This window comes from Eubalaena glacialis, chromosome 1 (assembly GCF_028564815.1).
Source record: "Eubalaena glacialis isolate mEubGla1 chromosome 1, mEubGla1.1.hap2.+ XY, whole genome shotgun sequence".
Lineage (NCBI taxonomy): Eukaryota > Metazoa > Chordata > Mammalia > Artiodactyla > Balaenidae > Eubalaena > Eubalaena glacialis.
This window is the reverse complement of record NC_083716.1, coordinates 240,044,216-240,062,625: the sequence shown is the minus strand read 5'-3', so window position 1 is coordinate 240,062,625 and position 18,410 is coordinate 240,044,216. Positions and strand designations below refer to the sequence as shown.

Genomic DNA, 18,410 nt, shown 5'->3' with positions numbered 1-18,410 from the left:
CTAAGCTCCACCGGTCCTGCAGATCCCAGCGGGGAGGAGGGGGCGCCGGCCCGACGGGAGCCCCATGGCTCCAGGTCTGCCTATGCCGCTCACCTCCCCTGACGGCCGACCCTTGTCAAAGCTGTGCTCGCCACTGACCGCCCCCCCGGCCAGGTCCCCTCTGCCGGCCACCCACCAGCCAAAGCTGCAGTCTCAGCAGCTCTCCCCCGGCCGTGCGCTGAAGCACCGAGTCCGGAGGCCCCATTTCCCAAACGTCCCTGGGTTCAGCCCCTCCTCCCCCGGTGCTGAGGGGCCACGCCAGCCTGCCCCTCCCCCCCGCCCCCAGGACCCTGCGGCCAGACCAGCCCTGCCAAAGCCACGGCTGTGAGGGTGGTGCCCCTGCCAACGGCTCCCCCGCGGCCCCCCGTGACCGCTGCTCCTTGGGGTGGTGAGGTGGCCCCGCCTGCCTTGCTTTGCGCCCCACTTCTGCTCCTGTCTCCCCCTGGCAAGGCCCTTCCTGCCTCCCGGGGCCCCTCCCTGGCTCCTCCGCTCTCGGGCCCCTGTGCCAGGCTGAACCCACCTGCTCCCATCTCTTTGCCCATCTCCCGTGCGTTTTTCAGGAGCGGGACTGGGGTTAATTTATTCTTTGGAGCTCCTGTCTCAGACCCGGGTGAACTGCCAGGACACCCAGAAAAGGGGCAACCCCGAGGGACCTGCGGTCCCAGCCCCCCGGGTGAGCGAGGGGACGCACAGGAGGTGGTCCTGGCTGCCCCTGCACCGCTCCCTCCTGCAGGAAGCCTTCCTGGGCCGCCAGCCCACTCCCCGCCCCATCTCCCGGCTCAGGCAGTGTGTGGATTTGGGAAGGCCCACCGAGCCTCTCACTCAGGACTATAAATCCTGGGGGATTCCTTTTCCATGTCCTTCACCCCCACCAGCCCCAGGGCAGTAAGACGTGCACGGAAGAATCCAGACAGCCTCATGGCCGACCGCACCACGGAACACCAGATCCGCAGGACACCCCAGGAAGGCACGCGGGGCCACCCCAGTGGATGGGGCGGGAGTTGGGGTTTTCTGGACCACCTGTGAAGGCTGGGTAAGACCCCCGGAGGAGTCCTGGCAGCCAGCGGGGAGGTGGGAGAGAGCACAGCCTGCTCCCAGGAGGGGAGTGTGGAAATGGGCCGGGCAGCCGGGAGCCTGGGATGCAGGCCAAGGGGCAGGCACGTGCTCAGCCTGGGCTTTGGGAAGGTGAGTCCTGGGGAGACACAGCCCAGACGGGCGCAGACGAGGGAAGAGGGGGTGTGCTCAGTGCAGGCAGGGGCTGGGGGGTGAAGGGGCGAGGAGGCAGCCTTCGGGCCGGGAGTACTTCCTGTCCGGGAGATGGCCCTCGCTTCTCCTGCGGGGGGCATCATGGAGAAGATGAGCCCGGCCCGCCAGCCTCACCTTCCCGGGAGCTCGCTGGACTCCCGGCAGCGCTGCGCCCCCAGCTTGCCCAGGAGGTCCTGGCGCTCCCGGGCCTGCTCCTGCCCCCGCTCCTGCAGGAGCCTCCGCGAGGCCCGCAGCTCCCGCTGGCTCTCGGACAGCTGCTCGTGGAGCCCGGCGGCCGCTGCCTCGGAGGACTCCAGCCGCCGGCGCAGCTCCTGCTCGCGAGAGGGAGCGTGGCGTGAGCCCCGTGGCCTGGCCAGGCCTTCGACCACAGAAGCCAGCGGGGCTCCCGGTTGCCCGAGAAAGGATGCGCTTCAGACCGGAGACCCTCCCCGGGGTGTGGGGTTCAGGGGGAGGCGCCTGGTGGGACACAGGCCGGCCCTGTAACTGCCCTTCTCAGCCTGGTGGGCTTTGTGGCTTTGCTCCGGCGGGGATGGGGCACAGCGTTGCCTCTGTGGCCGCCCACCTGCTCCCGCTGCCGCCGCCTCTCAATGGCCACCTGCACAGCCCGCAGCGCAGGGTCCAGGGCGGCCGGGGAGCAGGCCCGTGGGGGCGACGCGGCCCGTGGGGGGCTCCTTGGTTGGCCCTGCGCCTCCTGGCCTTCAGTGCTGCCACTCCAGGCTGGCTCCGGGCACCCCGCATCTGCCTGCACCACCTCCAGGGCGCAGAGAGGAAGGGGTGGAGGGGAGAGAGCTCAGGGCTGAGGTCGGACGGGTCCTTCCAGACCATCTCACGGGCCAGCTCGAGCCACCAGGACCCTGCAGCCCCTCGCTGCTCCACGCGGGAAGGACCCGAGACGGGCCCGCACCTTTGTGATTCTGTCCAAGGTGAGCTGCAGGGCTTCGACCTCAGCCCTCAAGCCTCCCGGGGCCGGCCGGCCTCCACTGCGATGGGACTCCTGCTGGCGGGGGGAGGCTGCTCAGCGGGGCCCGGATACCCCCACCGCGAGCCGCCCCTCTCCCAGCCCCACGCACCAGTTCCTGAACCTTTGTTCTGAGGGAGGCGATGGTTTTCTCCTTGTCTGTGTTCTGCTCTGTGAGCTTCCCCACCAGCAACGTCTGCTCCCAGAGTCTGGAGGGAAGTCGGGGTGGGGTCGTCAGCGCAGAGAACAGAGCCCGGGGCGCCGGCGGGCCCTGGAAACCCCCGGCCCCGTCTTCCTCCTCCTGGCGTGCGGCCTGCCTGCTGGCTTCGGCCACCCCTGCCTGCGTGGGCCTTCGTCCCACTCCAGTCAGACACCTCTCTGCTGCTCTAGAACCTGCAGTGGCTCCCGCTGTCTCAGGGTAAAGCGCAGAGCCCAAGGGCAGCACTCAAGGCCCCCGCTCTGACCCTGACTCAGCTCTCTAGCCCCACAGCGTGGCTTCCCAAGGCCCTGCTCTGTCCTTGGGGTGTGGCAGGTGCCGCGCTCACCTCTGGGCTTTTGTCCCGGCCGGTCCCTCTGCCTGGAACTCCTCTGCCACCGTAAGTCTAATGGTGGTATTGTCTTTCCTTCCCGGGAACCGCCTTCTTCTCAAAGACCCCTGGTTGCCCCCTAGCACCCAGGCCTCCCTTCCCGTGGGCCCAGATCAGTCGGCTCAGGCCCCGCGCGCTGAACCCTCGGGCTGTGCTGGACCGCCCGTACCCTCGGGCCCGCCGTGGCTCTCCTCCGGGCCGGCTCGGGTATGTGGGACTCAGCTGGCCCCGAGGGCGTTTGTGACCACGTGAGCCCCAGGTCCCGTGGAACAGAGGCCCGTGGCAGCGTTGGGAGCTGCCTCCTGTTTCCTGCAGAAGCTGTCCTCACGCGACCTTCGAGCGCCACACGTGAGTTCCGTGTCCAGAACCTCCCACGATAGCTGGGACTGGACCCCGGCCCCTCTGGGGGCCCTCAAAACAAGGGCCCACCCCTGGCAGGATATGCTTTTAGGCCTGAAAATTCCACTTCTGGAAGCAGCCACGGGGAAATGGTCCGAGTGCACCCAGGGCAGTGTTCACAGAGACGCGCCCGGTCTCAGGGCGCTAGCTCTGCCTCCAGGGGGTGGTCGGTAAGGAGGTCTGGGCCCGCCTGCCTTTGTGATGAGATGGAGTTTATGAGCCGTGGGCGGCATCAGGGGAAGTGCCCCGGTGTCAGGGTGTGGGGTGAAATCAGGAGTTACAACTGCACGAGAGCGAAGTCCCAGACCCGCAGCCGCTGGGCAGATGGGCGGGCGCGGCGACCTGCCCCCACCCCCGCCCCCCACCCCTGACCTCCTGCACCCACCTGGCCTGGAGTGCCACCTTCTCGGCGTCCCAGCGGCCCTGCAGCTGCAGCATCTCCCGCACCTTGTCCTGCAGCTGCTGCTTCAGGGCGCTGGCTGGGCGGCTGGCCGTCAGCCGCAGGTTGGAGCCGAGGTTCAGGCAGGCCGTGTGCAGGCGCTGGGCCGTCCTGGCCGCGTCCGCTCGCATGTCAGCGAGGCCCCTGGGAGACAAGGGCGGCACTCGGCTGAGCCTCGGGGCTGTCTGGGGCTCGGCCTGGAGGCTCCACGCTGGGTGGCAGAGGCCGGGTCTGGTGATAGGCCTGCGGCAGACCCCTCCCGTGCCATCCTCAGGAGAGGCCCCGCCGGGTGGCATCTCAGCGGGGCAGGGGTGAGCAGGGGCTGGGCCAGGCCGGACAGGACAGGCTGTCCACCTTGAGCAGCACTTCCACCCTCCGAGCCTCAAGGGCCCGGGGTAGACCGTGCGAGGTTCCCGGCAAGGGTCGGAGGGAAGCCAGAGTCCATGCGTGTGGATCCGCCCCCTCGCGCTGCATCTCCCTAGCTGGCCTGCCTCTCCTCTCTCCCCTGCACCCTTGCCTGCCTCACTCTGTCCATCCGTCCATCTCCTCCACGGCCCACCTCTCCTACCGTCTCCACCACTCCCATCGGGCCACCCGTGGGAGGAGCGTGGCGGGCCCGATGCCTGGGCCCAGCATCAGGTGCCCTTCTCCCCGACCCTGATGGAGCCCACGCTAGGCTCTGGGTGGGCAGGGTGGCTGGCACGCACCTCTCGGTGGCTGCACGCAGCTCAGCCAGGTGTCCACGGAGGGCTGTGACCTGTCTCTGCAGGAGGAGGACATCATGGTGCCCCCCCGCGCGAGTACGCTGGGTCTGAAAGCAAGAGGCTTGCGTCCACTGCAGGCGGAGGCCAGGCACTGAGGGGTGAGGGGAGCCCTGCGGCCCCATTCACCCGCCCCACAATCCGCTCCTCTGGCTCCAGGGGGGTGGAGAGCAGACCCTCATCGCTACCCTCCTGCATGCGGCCCCTACCCCACTGGCTTACCTACCTGAGCAATGCAACTCACCCCCCTCCCCGGGGGGCAGTGCTTTGCTCCCCCCGCCAGAGGACCTGGGGAGATGACCACTCCCAGCTCCACAACCAGGACCCACTCAGCCTGGTCCCCCCATGGGGCCGTGGGCAGCACTCAGCTCCCGCCCTCCAGCTGGGAGGTGGGGAGAACGACACAAGGAAACAGGCCTTTCCTTCTCCTCCAGGACCTAGAGAGCAGCGCTTACTCTCGGAGGGCTCCTAGGACGTCCGGAGTGGGGCCCGGCCCTTCAAGGTGGCAGGGAGGCAGGAGTCTCTGCCAGTAGGAGCCCATGCAGTGGTAGGGGTGGGGAAGCCACCCTGAGAACAGGCGGAGTGAACGAGGTTGTAAGGTGCAGCGGGAGCTCACTGCTGGGCTGTGAACGGGGAGGGGACGGGGTGGAGAGCTGGGGGCAGGAGTGGGATGGAGTCACGTGCGGTCAGCGGTGCCAGCCTCGCAGGGAACTAAGCCGAAGCCCAGAAGGTCCTGAGTCTCCCCACCACCTTCCCAGCCCCTACACTGGGCTGTGTCCTGAACACTGACCTCCAGGGACCCCCGGAGGGCTCACCACCACGCCCAGTGCTTTCCAGTGCTCCCACGGCCCCTCCTGCCTGTTACAGCCCCGCCAGCGGCTCTTCAATGTTGCTTCAAACAAAGCGCTTTCACGTGCTGCCGGTCCTCCAGCTCAGGACCCACACGCTCACCTGCCACTTCATGAAGCCTTCGCCGATCGCCCTCCCCTGAGCCCCATCTGAGGGGCCCCCCATCGAGCCCAGTAACACTCTGCTGTGTACCTTGGGTAGGGAACGCCCTTTGCGCCTGGTGCCAGGGCCTTGTGTATACTTGCACCCCACCCCCTGACTGTGGTCATCGAAGAGCAGGGATTAGACATCCCTCCTGCTAACATGGAAGAGCGGACACCTGCCCCGCCTGCCCGCTAAGACAGTGGCATACATGAGATTCCGGACTTCACAACTTCTTGAATGCAAGGCTGGGCGGCCGGTATGGTAAGGGACACGCAAGCCAGGAACCAGTAAACTCAGAGACTCGAGAGGGACTTGCCAAACGTAACTTGAACATGTTTCCTTGACCACAGGGGCTCTGGGGACAGAGAGGAAAGTTTAAGGTCCACCCAAGGGGGAGTCTGCTCACACGTGGAAGGGATCCCCCAAGCCGCACTCCAAGTAAGGTGTGCTAGAGATGGGCGAATCAGCACGCACGCGGGCACACACACCTGCCTGCAGGGCGCTGTAAGGAGGTGCCGTGGACGGTGAACAAGTGCACACACACACACACACGCAAACGCACACGTACACACACCTGCCTGCAGGGCGCTGTAAGGAGGTGCCGTGGACGGTGAACAAGTGCACACACACACACACACGCAGACGCACACGTACACACACCTGCCTGCAGGGCGCTGTAAGGAGGTGCCGTGGACGGTGAACCAGCACACACACACGCACACATGCACACACACACCTGCCTGCAGGGCGCTGTAAGGAGGTGCCGTGGACGGTGAACAAGTGCACACACACACACACACGCAAACGCACACGTACACACACCTGCCTGCAGGGCGCTGTAAGGAGGTGCCGTGGACGGTGAACCAGCACACACACACGCACACATGCACACACACACCTGCCTGCAGGGCGCTGTAAGGAGGTGCCGTGGACGGTGAACAAGTGCACACACACACACACACGCAAACGCACACGTACACACACCTGCCTGCAGGGCGCTGTAAGGAGGTGCCGTGGACGGTGAACAAGTGCACACACACACACACACGCAAACGCACACGTACACACACCTGCCTGCAGGGCGCTGTAAGGAGGTGCCGTGGACGGTGAACAAGCATACACACACACACACACGCAGACGCACACGTACACACACCTGCCTGCAGGGCGCTGTAAGGAGGTGCCGTGGACAGTGAACCAGCACACACACACACACACGCAAACGCACACGTACACACACCTGCCTGCAGGGCGCTGTAAGGAGGTGCCGTGGACGGTGAACCAGCACACGCGCACACACACACACGCAGACGCACACGTACACAGCTGCTTGCAGGGCGCTGTAAGGAGGTGCCGTGGACGGTGAACAAGTGCACACACACACACACACGCAAACGCACACGTACACACACCTGCCTGCAGGGCGCTGTAAGGAGGTGCCGTGGACGGTGAACCAGCACACGCGCACACACACACACGCAGACGCACACGTACACAGCTGCTTGCAGGGTGCTATAACGAGGTGCCGTGGACGGTGAACCAGCACACACACACGCACACATGCACACACACACCTGCCTGCAGGGCGCTGTAAGGAGGTGCCGTGGACGGTGAACAAGTGTACACACACACACACACGCAAACGCACACGTACACACACCTGCCTGCAGGGCGCTGTAAGGAGGTGCCGTGGACGGTGAACAAGTGCACACACACACACACACGCAAACGCACACGTACACACACCTGCCTGCAGGGCGCTGTAAAGAGGTGCCGTGTCCCCTACAATTCACATGTTGAAACCTAATCCCCAATGTGATGGTATTTGGAGGTGGGGCTTTCCGGTTCCACCTTCAGGATTGGTGTTAGTGTCCTTATAAAAGAGGCCTCACGAGGGTCCAGTCCCTTCTGCCATGCGAGCTTATAGCCAGAAGTTATCGTTCTGTGATCCAGGAAGCGGTCTTCACCAGCAGCTGAAGGGTCTGGCACTTTGATCTTGGACTTCCAGGCTCCAGAGCTGTGAGAAATAAATGTTTGTGGACAAGCCCCCAGGCTGGAGTACTTCTGCTACAGCAGCCTGGAGGGACCAAGACAGCAAGGAAAAAATCTCCCTGTGGTTTTGGAACCACAAGTTAGCCTTGGTGCAGTTTTCAGCCTGGATTCACAAAACCTGGGTGGTTTAAAAAAAATAATAAAGCTGAAAATTTACTTCAATGTGGCCCAAAGGTCGTCAGAGCCCCTAAGAAACTGTCCTAAGCAAATGACAATCTTTTCTGGAACATACCACATTCATTCCAGGTTTCAAAGAATTTTCAGAGTCCCAAGGATAACACGCAGCTCTTAGTTAAGAAAAATTTTTAAAAAACCACCAAAGACACAAGGAAACACAGCACCATGACCAAGACCTAGCAGAAACAATAGACTCACACCTTGAAGAAGTTCAGATATTAGAACATCAGACACAGACTACAAAAGTACTGTTTTCTAATATGCATCAATAAACACACGAGAGGCTTGAAAATACCAGTTAAGAGTAAGATATCTGGAAAATATCCTGAATAAAAGTCAGAATTTTTAAAGATGAAAAATACAACGTTTAGAATTTAAGCCTAATAGGCAGGTTTAACAGAGGTTGGACACCAGAAGAGAAAATTGATGACCAGGAGGGTAGATTTGAAAAAGTTATCTACCACATAGACCAGGGGGATAGAAGGAAGGAAAGTCTGGGAGGTTAAGAAGCGTGGGAGGGAGCACGGGGATGGGTAAGGTCCACGGGGCGGGAGAGGGCAGGGGAGAGACGGGCTTGGGTGACACTGAAGGAGGTAACGGCTGCTTTCCAAGGACAAGGGAAGAACAGCATCCTGATGAGTCCTAAGCAGGATAAACAAAAAGAAATCTGCACGTCTTTGGCACAGCACAGGAAGCCGGCAGAATGCAAAGTCAGAGCGAGAGCAAGCGCTCATAGCGGCCAGAGCAAGAAGACGATGCCCTGCGCGGCGGGCCAGCAGACAGAGGAAGGGTGTCTTTAAGGCGCTGACAGGAAGAGCCGCCAGCCAGCGAGAGTCGTTTTCAAGGCTAAGGGGGAATAAAGACCCTCGATAAACCAGTGCCAAACTGGACCCGAGGCCCGTCTCCAGGGCCTTTGTTTCCCTAGCGGCCAAGGCAGGGGCGTGATGTGTCTCCCATGTCTCCCCAACCCCACGCGGGAGCCCGGCCATCGACGACCACCCTGTGATGACAAACGCATTCCCTCTTGGCGCCCCTGATACCCTCCCGTCCCCGTGCAGGAGTGGCTGCAGCAGGAGGGGCCACTCGGCTTCTGATCGGAACAGCTGTCCAGCAAGCAGGAGGGGCTCTGTCCGCACAGCGGGGTTGGGCCTCCGCTCTGCCCGATCCGTGTGGGAAGTGCCGAGACGGCCCCTCTGAGATGGGCTTGTCTGAGGGACACCTGTGCAGGGTCAGCCTGAGGCCCAGGCGCCCGGGGACCAGCTCGGCCTCTGCTCCTGCCATGTCTGGGGAGAAATCCTGCCCATGGGGCCCGCGGCAGACGCTGGGAGGTCCGTGGGGACATCCAGGGACGATCGGAGCAGAGGTCGCAAGCCCAGCGGGGAAGATGTGTGCAGGCAGAGGCGTGGGGTGACCCGTCTCAAGTATGTCCCCTACCTCAAGCTGGACGTCCTGCCCCCGGTGACCACCCCGGGATGGTCAACACAGCATCTCCCCCCAGCAAGGCTGAGGCCTGGAGCCCCGTGCCCTGACCCCACGCCCCAGGGCTGCGGGTTTCAGAGGAGGCTGCGTGGGCCCTGCTGGGCTGGTCAGGGAGTGGGGGGCCATGGTGTGGCCCAGGCTCCTGAGTCTGACCACAAGTCGGGCCTGCGGAGACTCTTCTCGTTAGAGCAGGACGGCCACGCCAGAGCCACGGCTCGGCCCTCACTCTACTTTCCAAGCCCAGCCAGGGGGTCCTTCTCTCAAAGCAGGGGTCTTCCCACGCGGTGTTCCCCACCCCGCAGGCTAATGTGGCCAAGCCGAGTGGGGGACATGGTGTGGCAGGAGGCCAGGGGCTGTGCCCCCAGGAGGGGCCATGGCGGAAACCAGCTCACCCTTTCCCGGTTGCTGCCACCCACCCCGACCCCGGCCACGGGCACCAGACCAGGCACCCCCCTGCCCACGGGCGAGAGCCGGGAGCACCTCTCTCTGGGTCCAGCGCTGCCTCTCCCGCAGCTCCAGCTCAGCCCGCAGACGGAGCACGCTGCCCCTCGTCCCGGCCAGCTCCTCGGCCAGTCTGTCGCTGGCCTTCTTCATGTGTCCCAGCTGTTCCCGCAGGAGGGTGTTCACCTGGGAGAGGCCGGTGCTCCTGGACAGGCGGGGACGGAGCGGCGTGGCCGTGGGCGGGTGGCCTCTCCTTACAGACGTGCTCAGACAGCCAGGCCCCGAACCTCCTGGGCCCAGACGACCCCAGCTCGACTGTGCAGCCCCCAGACTGCCCCTAAGAGGTGCTGCCCACCCACCTGCGGCGGTCCTCAGTGGCCCCGCAAACGGGAGCCAGCCTCTGGGTGCCACCCCGGCACTGCCCTCCTGCCCTGACTCGCTTGCTCTCCCCACCTCCTCCCCTTCTGAGCCCCCCCGGCGCTGCTGCATAGCTGTGGCTGGCTCCTCCCTGCAGGGTGTGGAGGTGGGGACCCCGAGACCAGCAAGAGGGTTAGGGAGCCTGGCCGAGGGTACCAGGGTTGGGAGGGTACCCTGCCGGGCAGCGCGGGGGGAGAGGGAGTCAGGCCTGCCCGTGGAGGGGGCAGCCCCTCTGTGACCGTGGGGGTCTCTCTCCACCCAGGGCAGGTTTGCACGTGGCTGCAGTCGGGGACCCCAAGCCCGCTGGAGCCCGCACCCCCGGCTAGCTGCGAGGCCACAGGGGCTTCCCCTGCTCCTCTCTGCTCTGTGGGCATCAGCCTCCTCTTGGCTTATTTACCCACACCCTCCACCCCGCTTCTCCAAAACGGGTTTTCAAAATGCTTCTCAGTACTTTTCTTCCTTTCCAGAGTCCCTGAGGATGAACCAAGTCCGGGAAGTCTTCCACAAATGGCTTAACCTCCCCCAGGTCTGGAGACGGAGCTGGCCGTGGAGTGGAGGCTCAGCCCTCCCGCTGGCCTCCCTGCAGGGAACGTGGAGAGATGCGCTTCCCTTCCGGGGCCATGTCCTGGGGCTTAGAGCTACCTCCGGGGGGCTGAGGTGTGACACACACTTACCAACGGTGCGCAAGTGAGCCCGATCGTGAAATCAGAGTGGCTTGAAGCCAAAGGGGCTGGGAGTCAGGGCCAGAGTGTGAAGAAGAGTGGGACTGAGGGGAGAACCCCCAGCCCTCCCAGGATCGGCCAGGCTAGCTGAGGGCCATGAGCAGCTCAGGCGACCTGCCTGTAGTACAGGCCAGAGCCCCAGCCTCAGCAGGTGTTGGGGGCCTGGGGGTGACACACGAGGGAGCAGAGGGCCAGGGAGGCCCCGTGACCTGTGGGATCTGCACTCTCGCCTGAGGCCCTGGGGGTGGTCGTCCTCCTCCCCGTGCTCCTCCTCCCCGTGCTCCTCCTCCTCCCTGTGCTCCTCCTCCTCCCCGTGCTCCTCCTCCTCCCCATGCTGCTCCTCCTCCTCGTGCTCCTCCTCCTCGTGCTCCTCCTCCTCGTGCTCCTCCTCCTCCCCGTGCTCCTCCTCCCCGTGCTCCTCCTCTCGTGCTCCTCCTCCTCCCCGTGCTCCTCCTCCTCCCCGTGCTCCTCCTCCTCCCCGTGCTCCTCCTCCCCGTGCTCCTCCTCCTCGTGCTCCTCCTCCTCCCCGTGCTCCTCCTCCTCGTGCTGCTCCTCCTCCCCGTGCTCCTCCTCCTCCCCGTGCTGCTCCTCCTCGCCGTGCTCCTCCTCCCCGTGCTCCTCCTCCTCCCCATGCTGCTCCTCCTCCCCGTGCTCCTCCTCCTCCCCGTGCTCCTCCTCCTCCCCGTGCTCCTCCTCCTCCTCGTGCTCCTCCTCCTCCTCGTGCTCCTCCTCCTCGTGCTCCTCCTCCTCCCCGTGCTCCTCCTCCTCCTCGTGCTCCTCCTCCTCCCCATGCTGCTCCTCCTCCTCGTGCTCCTCTTCCTCGTGCTCCTCCTCCTCCCCATGCTGCTCCTCCTCCCCGTGCTCCTCCTCCCTGTGCTCCTCCTCCTCCCCGTGCTGCTCCTCCTCCCCGTGCTCCTCCTCCTCCCCATGCTGCTCCTCCTCGCCGTGCTCCTCCTCCCCGTGCCCCTCCTCCTCCCCGTGCTGCTCCTCCTCCTCGTGCTCCTCCTCCTCCCCATGCTGCTCCTCCTCCCCGTGCTCCTCCTCCTCCCCATGCTCCTCCTCCCCGTGTCCCTCCTCCTCGTGCTCCTCCTCCCCGTGCTCCTCCTCCCTGTGCTGCTCTGCCCTGGAGTCACCTGGGAAGAGGTGCCAACAGCCCTGCAGCACAGTGGCGTCTGCTGCCTTGCGGTAACGGCTGAGCTCCCTGCGGCCCCACCGCCCCACCTGCCCGGCCTCACCTCTGCTCGGCAGCCTCTAGCCGGCCGAGGGCCTCCTGCAGGTTGACGCTGTGCTCCCGCTCTGACCTCCGCAGCCGAGCCTCGGTGGCCTCCAGCCGGGCCTGCAGCTGGAGAGGGGCATTGACCTACCTGGCTGGACACTTCCAAGCCCAGCGGGCTGGGCAGCTTTGGCACAAAACCCTCCGAGGGACGGTGAGAGGGCTCCCCTGGGGTCCCTAGTTGGGGCGGGGCCAGGCTGGGATAAGGGCTGGGGTCGAGCTGGGTCTGCTAAGACAGGTCAGGCAGGCAGCCATCTGTGCCATGTGCCCACGGCCGGCAGAGGGGGGGCCCAGGCTCTGGTCCGGCCACATAAGGGGCAGGACGGCCGAGATGCAGAGCAGGCCTGGGGTCACCCCCATGGGAGTGAGTGAGCGTGGGGTCCCACCCCTGCAGCTGCCCTCCTGCCTGTGCTCGACCCTCTGTCTGCTCCCAGCCCCTCATCCAGCAGGTGGGTGGGGACCACACCCCCAGTAAGTGGGCCTGGCAGGGAGGGGAGCCCCCCAAATTGGGCCAGGCCGGCCCCCGAGCCTGCTGGAGCCTGAGCAGACGGGGACCCGGGGCTCTGAGGGGAAAAGGCAGTGCTGGGGGCCCTGAGCCGAGGAGGCCGGCTGGTGGGGGGCTGAGGCAGGAAGGTCAGGAGAGCTGAAGGGCACCCCTGTGGCACGACATGGGGCCTGAGTACAGGGAGGTGAGTGGCCCCCGCAGCTACCAGTGGGATTGGAGAGGAGGGGCCGGGGGTCCAGCCCAGCCGAGCGGCTGGGCGGGGGCTGGGAGTCTAGCCTGGATGGAGGCGCCCACGGAAGAGCCACGCGGCCCCCCGCTACCACCATCCGCCCTGCCCACCTGCTTGGGGGAACCTGAGGAGGCTGGGCCCCTCTGTGGCCCTCACAAGGGGTGCTGAGCCGCCTGCCGGAGCTGGCGCAGGCCTGTAAGTTCAGAGCTCACTGACTCACGAGGTTTCCTAATCGGCAGCAGGATTTCTGCGGCTTCTATTCCCACAGGCCCTCTTGTTCCCAACATCTCCCCACCCAGTGCTAGGAAGATCCCCGCCCCCGCCCCCGCCCCCGCCCCGAGCAGGGCCCAGGGAGGGCGGGAGACATCGCCGCAGTGCTCCTGGTTCCGCCTGGGATGAGGAGGGCCTTCCCAGTCCTGCCCGGGGGTGGGGCTGGTGATGAGAACAGGTGTGACAGTTCGGGGCAGGTGCAGAGAGCCCCTCCCTCTGTGGGGCTGGTGACGCCGCCTATTCCAGGAAGCCCTCGGAACCCTCGAGGAGACGAGGCTGACCCAGGGCCCTCGGGCGTTCGGCACTGGTCACTGGTCATGCCGGAGAAAGACCTTAGTCAGGTCTCAGCCCCAACAATGGCAGCGTGGCCCTGGACAACTCGGACTAGCTCTGAGCCTCAGTTTCCTCATCTGGAAAGTGGGGTCATCTGCCCTGCCACGTAGACCAGGGGGACTCTGCAGACACAGGGGCTCCCAGTGCCCCACACTGTGGGCCGGGCACCCCAGCCCAGTCCTGCCTCAGAAGCCATCATGTCTTAGAGTGGCAGACATGGGACAGAGGCTCTGGCCGAGCAAGTTTCGTCACCTTTCTGCCTTGGTTTCCCCATCTGTCCACCTGGAGGCCCTCCCAGCCCCACAGGTCGTGACCAAACGACCTCTTGCTGCAGCCAGTCACCCTGGAGGGCACCGCGGCTGCCCAGGGCACTGAGGACAGAGGACCAGGGGCCGAGGGCGTGTCCGGGGTCCGTCCACCCTCGGCTGTCGGGGGTGGGGGCTGGGGGCGGGGCCAGTTCCTCGGCAGGCCCCCAGGCGGTTCCTTTGGGCTCCCCCCCTCCTCCCCTGGGCAGTTGCTGCCACGTGCTCACGCGGGGCTGGACGCTGGGGCCGAGGGGTCAGGACTGCCCCAGCCGCCCCCAGGGCTTCTGGCAGGTGGGGCACAAGTCAGTGCCTAAGCTAGGGGGCAGTCCTGGGGGACCCTGGGGCCGGGGAGCCCCAGGCACCTGTCCCGCTCTCACCAGTCCACTCCAGCCTCAGCTTCTCTAGCCACCGCCCAGGGTCCGGCTGTGCCGTGGCCGACCACTGTCATTCCACGTCCTGAGACTCGCTGACAGATCCACCGGTCACCCCGGGCCAGGCTGCCACCCTCTGGCTGCCACGCGTCCCTGCGCACACTCACCCGCTCGCTGACCGCGCGGTACCTGCCGGCCAGCTCGTCCCGCTCGGCCCCCGCCTGGGCCAGCAGCTCCTCCTGCACGTGGGCCGAGGCGGCTGGCGGCTCCTGCACCCCTGCAGGCGCAGCAGCAGGTCAGCCCGTGGCCAGGCCAGCCCGTGGCCAGGCCAGCCCCCAGCCCGGCTCCCTGTCCCCGCCGCCGGTCCGCCGATCTGCAGGGACTGACCCGGGGGACCCCGATCTGGGGCTGCACCTCAGCCCTGGGCCGCCCTTCTTCTCCTGTCAGTGGACGTCACGTTTCACCCCGGGACAGACCCATGCCCAGGGTGAGCCCCAAACCAGTTACAGCAGAGTGTGCGGGGTGGCCTGGACGCTGGGGATCCCACACCCCCATCAGGCAGTGAGAACTGCTGACTCAGGGTAATCAGATCTCACCCCCAAGTAGTAAGTTGCTGTTCTAACCACACAGTGGGCTTTCTTTTTCCTCAACACATGCAGTGAGGTCCCCAGTTCCTCTAGGAGGCTGGAGAGCCCCTTATTTCAGAAAGGGGTCTCGGGATCCCCGCATGAGGGGGTCGGGGCACACTCTGGGGCCAGGCTGCCCTACTGGCTGGGTGGCCTCGGTGCAGGGACCCAGCCGCGCACGCAGCCGTGACAGACAGAGAGAGGGCACCGCGAGGGGGCCCGGGCGCTGGGGGAGCAGAGCTCTTGGGGGTAGGGGCTGCTCAGCATCCACGCTTCCTGAGTGTCAACCTTTAGGATTTCACTCATCTAATGAAAAATGAACATAGATGAAATCAAGACTGGTGGGCACAAATGTGTGACAAACCAATGCAGGGCTAGGTGGGCATGGTCCCTGTGGCCTAGTGGTGAGCGCGCTGTGGGGATCGGCTTCTGACCCCCGTGGACGATGCCGTGGGAAGGTGTGGTTCTCGCCCTAGCACAGGGGAAGATGATGGGCCGGGAGGGGCCAGCCCGGTCAGGGGACAGTGAGGGGCTTGGCTCCCTGAAGCTAGACTCTGACTGACGGCTCTGCAGCTCCCCTGGTGCCCCCCCTCACCTTGCGGCGGCTCCTCGCCCAGGCTGCCAGCCACAATCTCACGGATGCGGGCAGGCACGGGGATGGGTGAGGCCCGCCAACCTCCCCCACGCACGGTCAGCGCCCGGTCTTCTCTGCTGGCCATGGGGCTCAGGACGGTGTCCTCCAGCCTCTGAAAAACACCCGCTCAGAGATGCCTGGGGCTGGCAGGTCCCTGGACAGCTGCCAGAGCCCCATGTGAACCCACTGGAGTTAGTGGGGGCTGCCACGGGGCTCCCATACGGTGGCAAAGTGTCCTGGAGAGGACTGGGCGAGGCTGAGGTCACCCAATGCCCGTGCCTTGGTTTCCCCACCTTTTAAGGTGGGAGGGCGCCCTGCCCATCCTGGCGCTGCTCTGAGCACAGGTGAGGAAAGAAGAGCTGGTCCAGAGAACTCCTAGCCTAGGGCATCACCTCGTCCCACCCTTCAGCCCTGCTCCGCCTCTGCGGGGGCTGCACTGACCATCGTGGTGGACCTCTCTGGGGACGCTGGGAGGCAGGCTCTTGCCTCTGGCCCTCCTGGAGCAGGCAGCCTCCCAGTTTTCACAGTGGGGTTGGCAGGGAGGCGTCTGAACCCCACCCAGCAGGCCCAGAACCCCACGGCAGGAGGGGCTGACAACAGTAGAGGGACAACTGGTAGAAGGTCCACCCACACACCCCCCTTTAGGACAAGGCCAGCCATGTGGGGCTTCCCCGTCCACTGGGAGGGGCACGCGTGGGCCCTGGGACGGGGCAGGGTGGGAGCCGAGGGAGGGGCAGTGGGAGGTTCGTGGGGACGGCCCTCCTTCCTAGCCGTCTAGAGCAGCTGACCGGCTGTGAAAGAGGCCCAAATAGGCCTGGACGTGGGTAGGAGAGCCTGGGTCCTGGGTACCCAGAGACTGGTCTTGGGGTCTTGGGCTCGAGCTGGCACTTTGCCTCGGCCCTGGGCATTCTTGGCTCCACAAGGTTGGCACAGCTGGGGGAGGGCCTGGGCTGCCCTCCAGAGCCCAGGGCCGGGGTGGGGCCTTTGTTGCCGGGTCTGTCGTGGCGCTGACCGTGGGGGGAACTTGTGAACGCTGCAGGCCGAGGCAGCCAATTCTAAACCAGCATGAACATCTGGACATGAGAGGGCAACGAGGCAAGATGGCCCAGGAGTCAGGACAGTCCACAGATGCCCACCAGCCGCCCACCAGCCCTGCTGCATTTGCGACATCAGTTTTCAGGCAGTGAGGGAAATAGTAGAGGGTAACCAGACGCTTCCCAGGGGATACTGGAGATGGATGTCCCCTCCAGTGACTCTCTAGGGCGACAAACCAGGGTCCTCCCTTCACCCCTGAAGGTCCCAGACTTCTCAAACTCACCACCATGTGCCCAGCCCCTCCCCACCCCTGGCTTCCCAAGACCCCCCCACCCCGAGACTCCCCAGTTCTGCCTCCCAGCCCAGGGCCCTGGTGAGTGACCACCGCACAGCCTCCTACCTGCCTGTCCTCCTCTGATCCTCCCAGCTCTCCCTGAAGACCCTCTCGAGGCCTAGACCCCTCCACCTGGCTCTGACCCTCAGGCCTGGGCTGGTAGGGATGGAGGGCTTCCTGGGTGCACCCCTGCTCCCCCCACCCCACGGCCCTGGTACAATCTCAGCCCGTCCCCTCCTCCTGAGACCCCAGCCTGGTCTCTTCCGCTCACGTCTGGCTGGACACAAGGCCTGCCCCTCCGTCAGCACCAGAGTGGCCAGGGCCACCCCGAGACCCGGGCTCTTGCATGACACCTGGTGAAGCCACGTTCCCATCCCAACAGGAGCTCAGTGCTGGGCAGACACTGAGCAAACTCTCGGGACTGAATTCCACTGCCCCCCACGGGGAGTGAGAGCCCTGGCTCCGGTTCACCTGGACCCCAGTCCTCCTTCACCTGCGTGTAGGAATTTGAGTCCCTTGGGAGGTCTTGGGGAGGCACCTTGACTACACTCCCCCTAGGGGACCCCCCTTCAGCATGACTTTGGGTGGGCAGTGAGCAGCCTCCCTTGAGGGGAGGGCGGAGGTGCCCGCTGCTCCTTCTGGGCAGAGCCGGGAAGGGGGCGCCAAGACCACCAGGGCCCCTCCTGTCCTCCGGGGAGGACAGGCCGCTGGCAGGGGCTCAGCCATCGTCCGCCCTGAACCCTCTTTGCACTCAGGGAAACCGAGGCCCAACGGGGAGGCGAGAGCCACCTGAGGCCCGCGGGACTGTCAAGTCCAGGAAGCCTCCTCCTAGGCCAGGAAGGCCCCTGCCCCTCCGCCCTCCACACCACCCTCCCCGCTCCCCCGGGCATCCGCGGCGCCACCCGCTAACGGGAAAGCAGCAGCGGCACAAACTTGGCTCATTCCTAACATTTACAGAGGGTCACTTATTAGCCGAGACGTCCCAGGAGGAGCTGGGGGCGTAATGGGTTCCAGCTGCGGCCGGGTGCCTGCGATGGGCCGTGGCCCAGCTGGAGCCGAGGGAGGCAGCGGGGGCGGCACGGTGGGGGTGCGCGGAGGCCCTGGGGCTGCCCCCTCCCACCCCGCCCCACCTCCTGCCCCCCCACTCCCCCCCAGTAGCGGGGGGCGGGGAGGGGCCCGGAGCGGGAGGGGCCTTCACCCACGGCGGGTCACTGGGCCTGCACCAACCTCTGGCCTTGGGGCTTGGTTCCCCCCACGCCCGCCCGGGACCCCGCGATGCCACCTGCAGCCCTGTGGGCCAGGGGTGGCTCTGGGTCGGGTCTTCGGCCCAGCTTTGGGGGGTGTGTTGTCTGCCTGTGACCGGGCAGTGCACTGGGAGACTTCTAGAAGCCCCCCTCTCCCCCCTCGCAGTCTCAGCTGGTCAGAGGGGACACCAGGGCTGGGCATCAGTTCCCCAAAAGACCTCAGACTCTCAGTTGAGCCTGACCATGTCCCCTCCTCCTTTCTGTCCCCAGCATCCTCCTCCCTGTCAGCTCAACCAGCCTCTAAGGACCTCAGGGAGGTCACAGCCCCTGCGTGACACCCCTGGTGAGCCCTAGAGGGGGGCCTGTGTGTGCGGCCCAGTGGGGTGGCCACCCCTCCTTCATCGCCGCCGCCCTCCGCGTGTGGCTGTGTGGATGGGGAGGCTCTCCGCTCCGAGGACTCTGGGCTCCCCTCTCTCCCACCGGGATGGGAGAAGGGCTGCGGCCCCTGCTCTGCCACTGCC

General features: G+C 65.4%; 1 protein-coding gene across 1 annotated transcript in view; it reads right to left on the bottom strand.

The window, feature by feature from the left end:
• Window positions 1-17,371, bottom strand: part of CROCC2 (ciliary rootlet coiled-coil, rootletin family member 2) — a 62,656-nt gene extending 45,285 nt beyond the window's left edge. The window contains 13 exon segments of the mRNA XM_061191501.1: window positions 139-346; window positions 967-1,231; window positions 1,420-1,616; window positions 1,868-2,056; window positions 2,376-2,472; window positions 3,635-3,832; window positions 4,396-4,499; window positions 9,631-9,796; window positions 11,966-12,072; window positions 14,184-14,293; window positions 15,238-15,388; window positions 15,835-15,976; window positions 17,193-17,371. Of these exon segments, the coding sequence (XP_061047484.1) occupies window positions 139-346; window positions 967-1,231; window positions 1,420-1,616; window positions 1,868-2,056; window positions 2,376-2,472; window positions 3,635-3,832; window positions 4,396-4,499; window positions 9,631-9,796; window positions 11,966-12,072; window positions 14,184-14,293; window positions 15,238-15,388; window positions 15,835-15,976; window positions 17,193-17,371 (2,113 nt within the window).
• Between the last annotated feature and the right edge of the window lie 1,039 nt (window positions 17,372-18,410).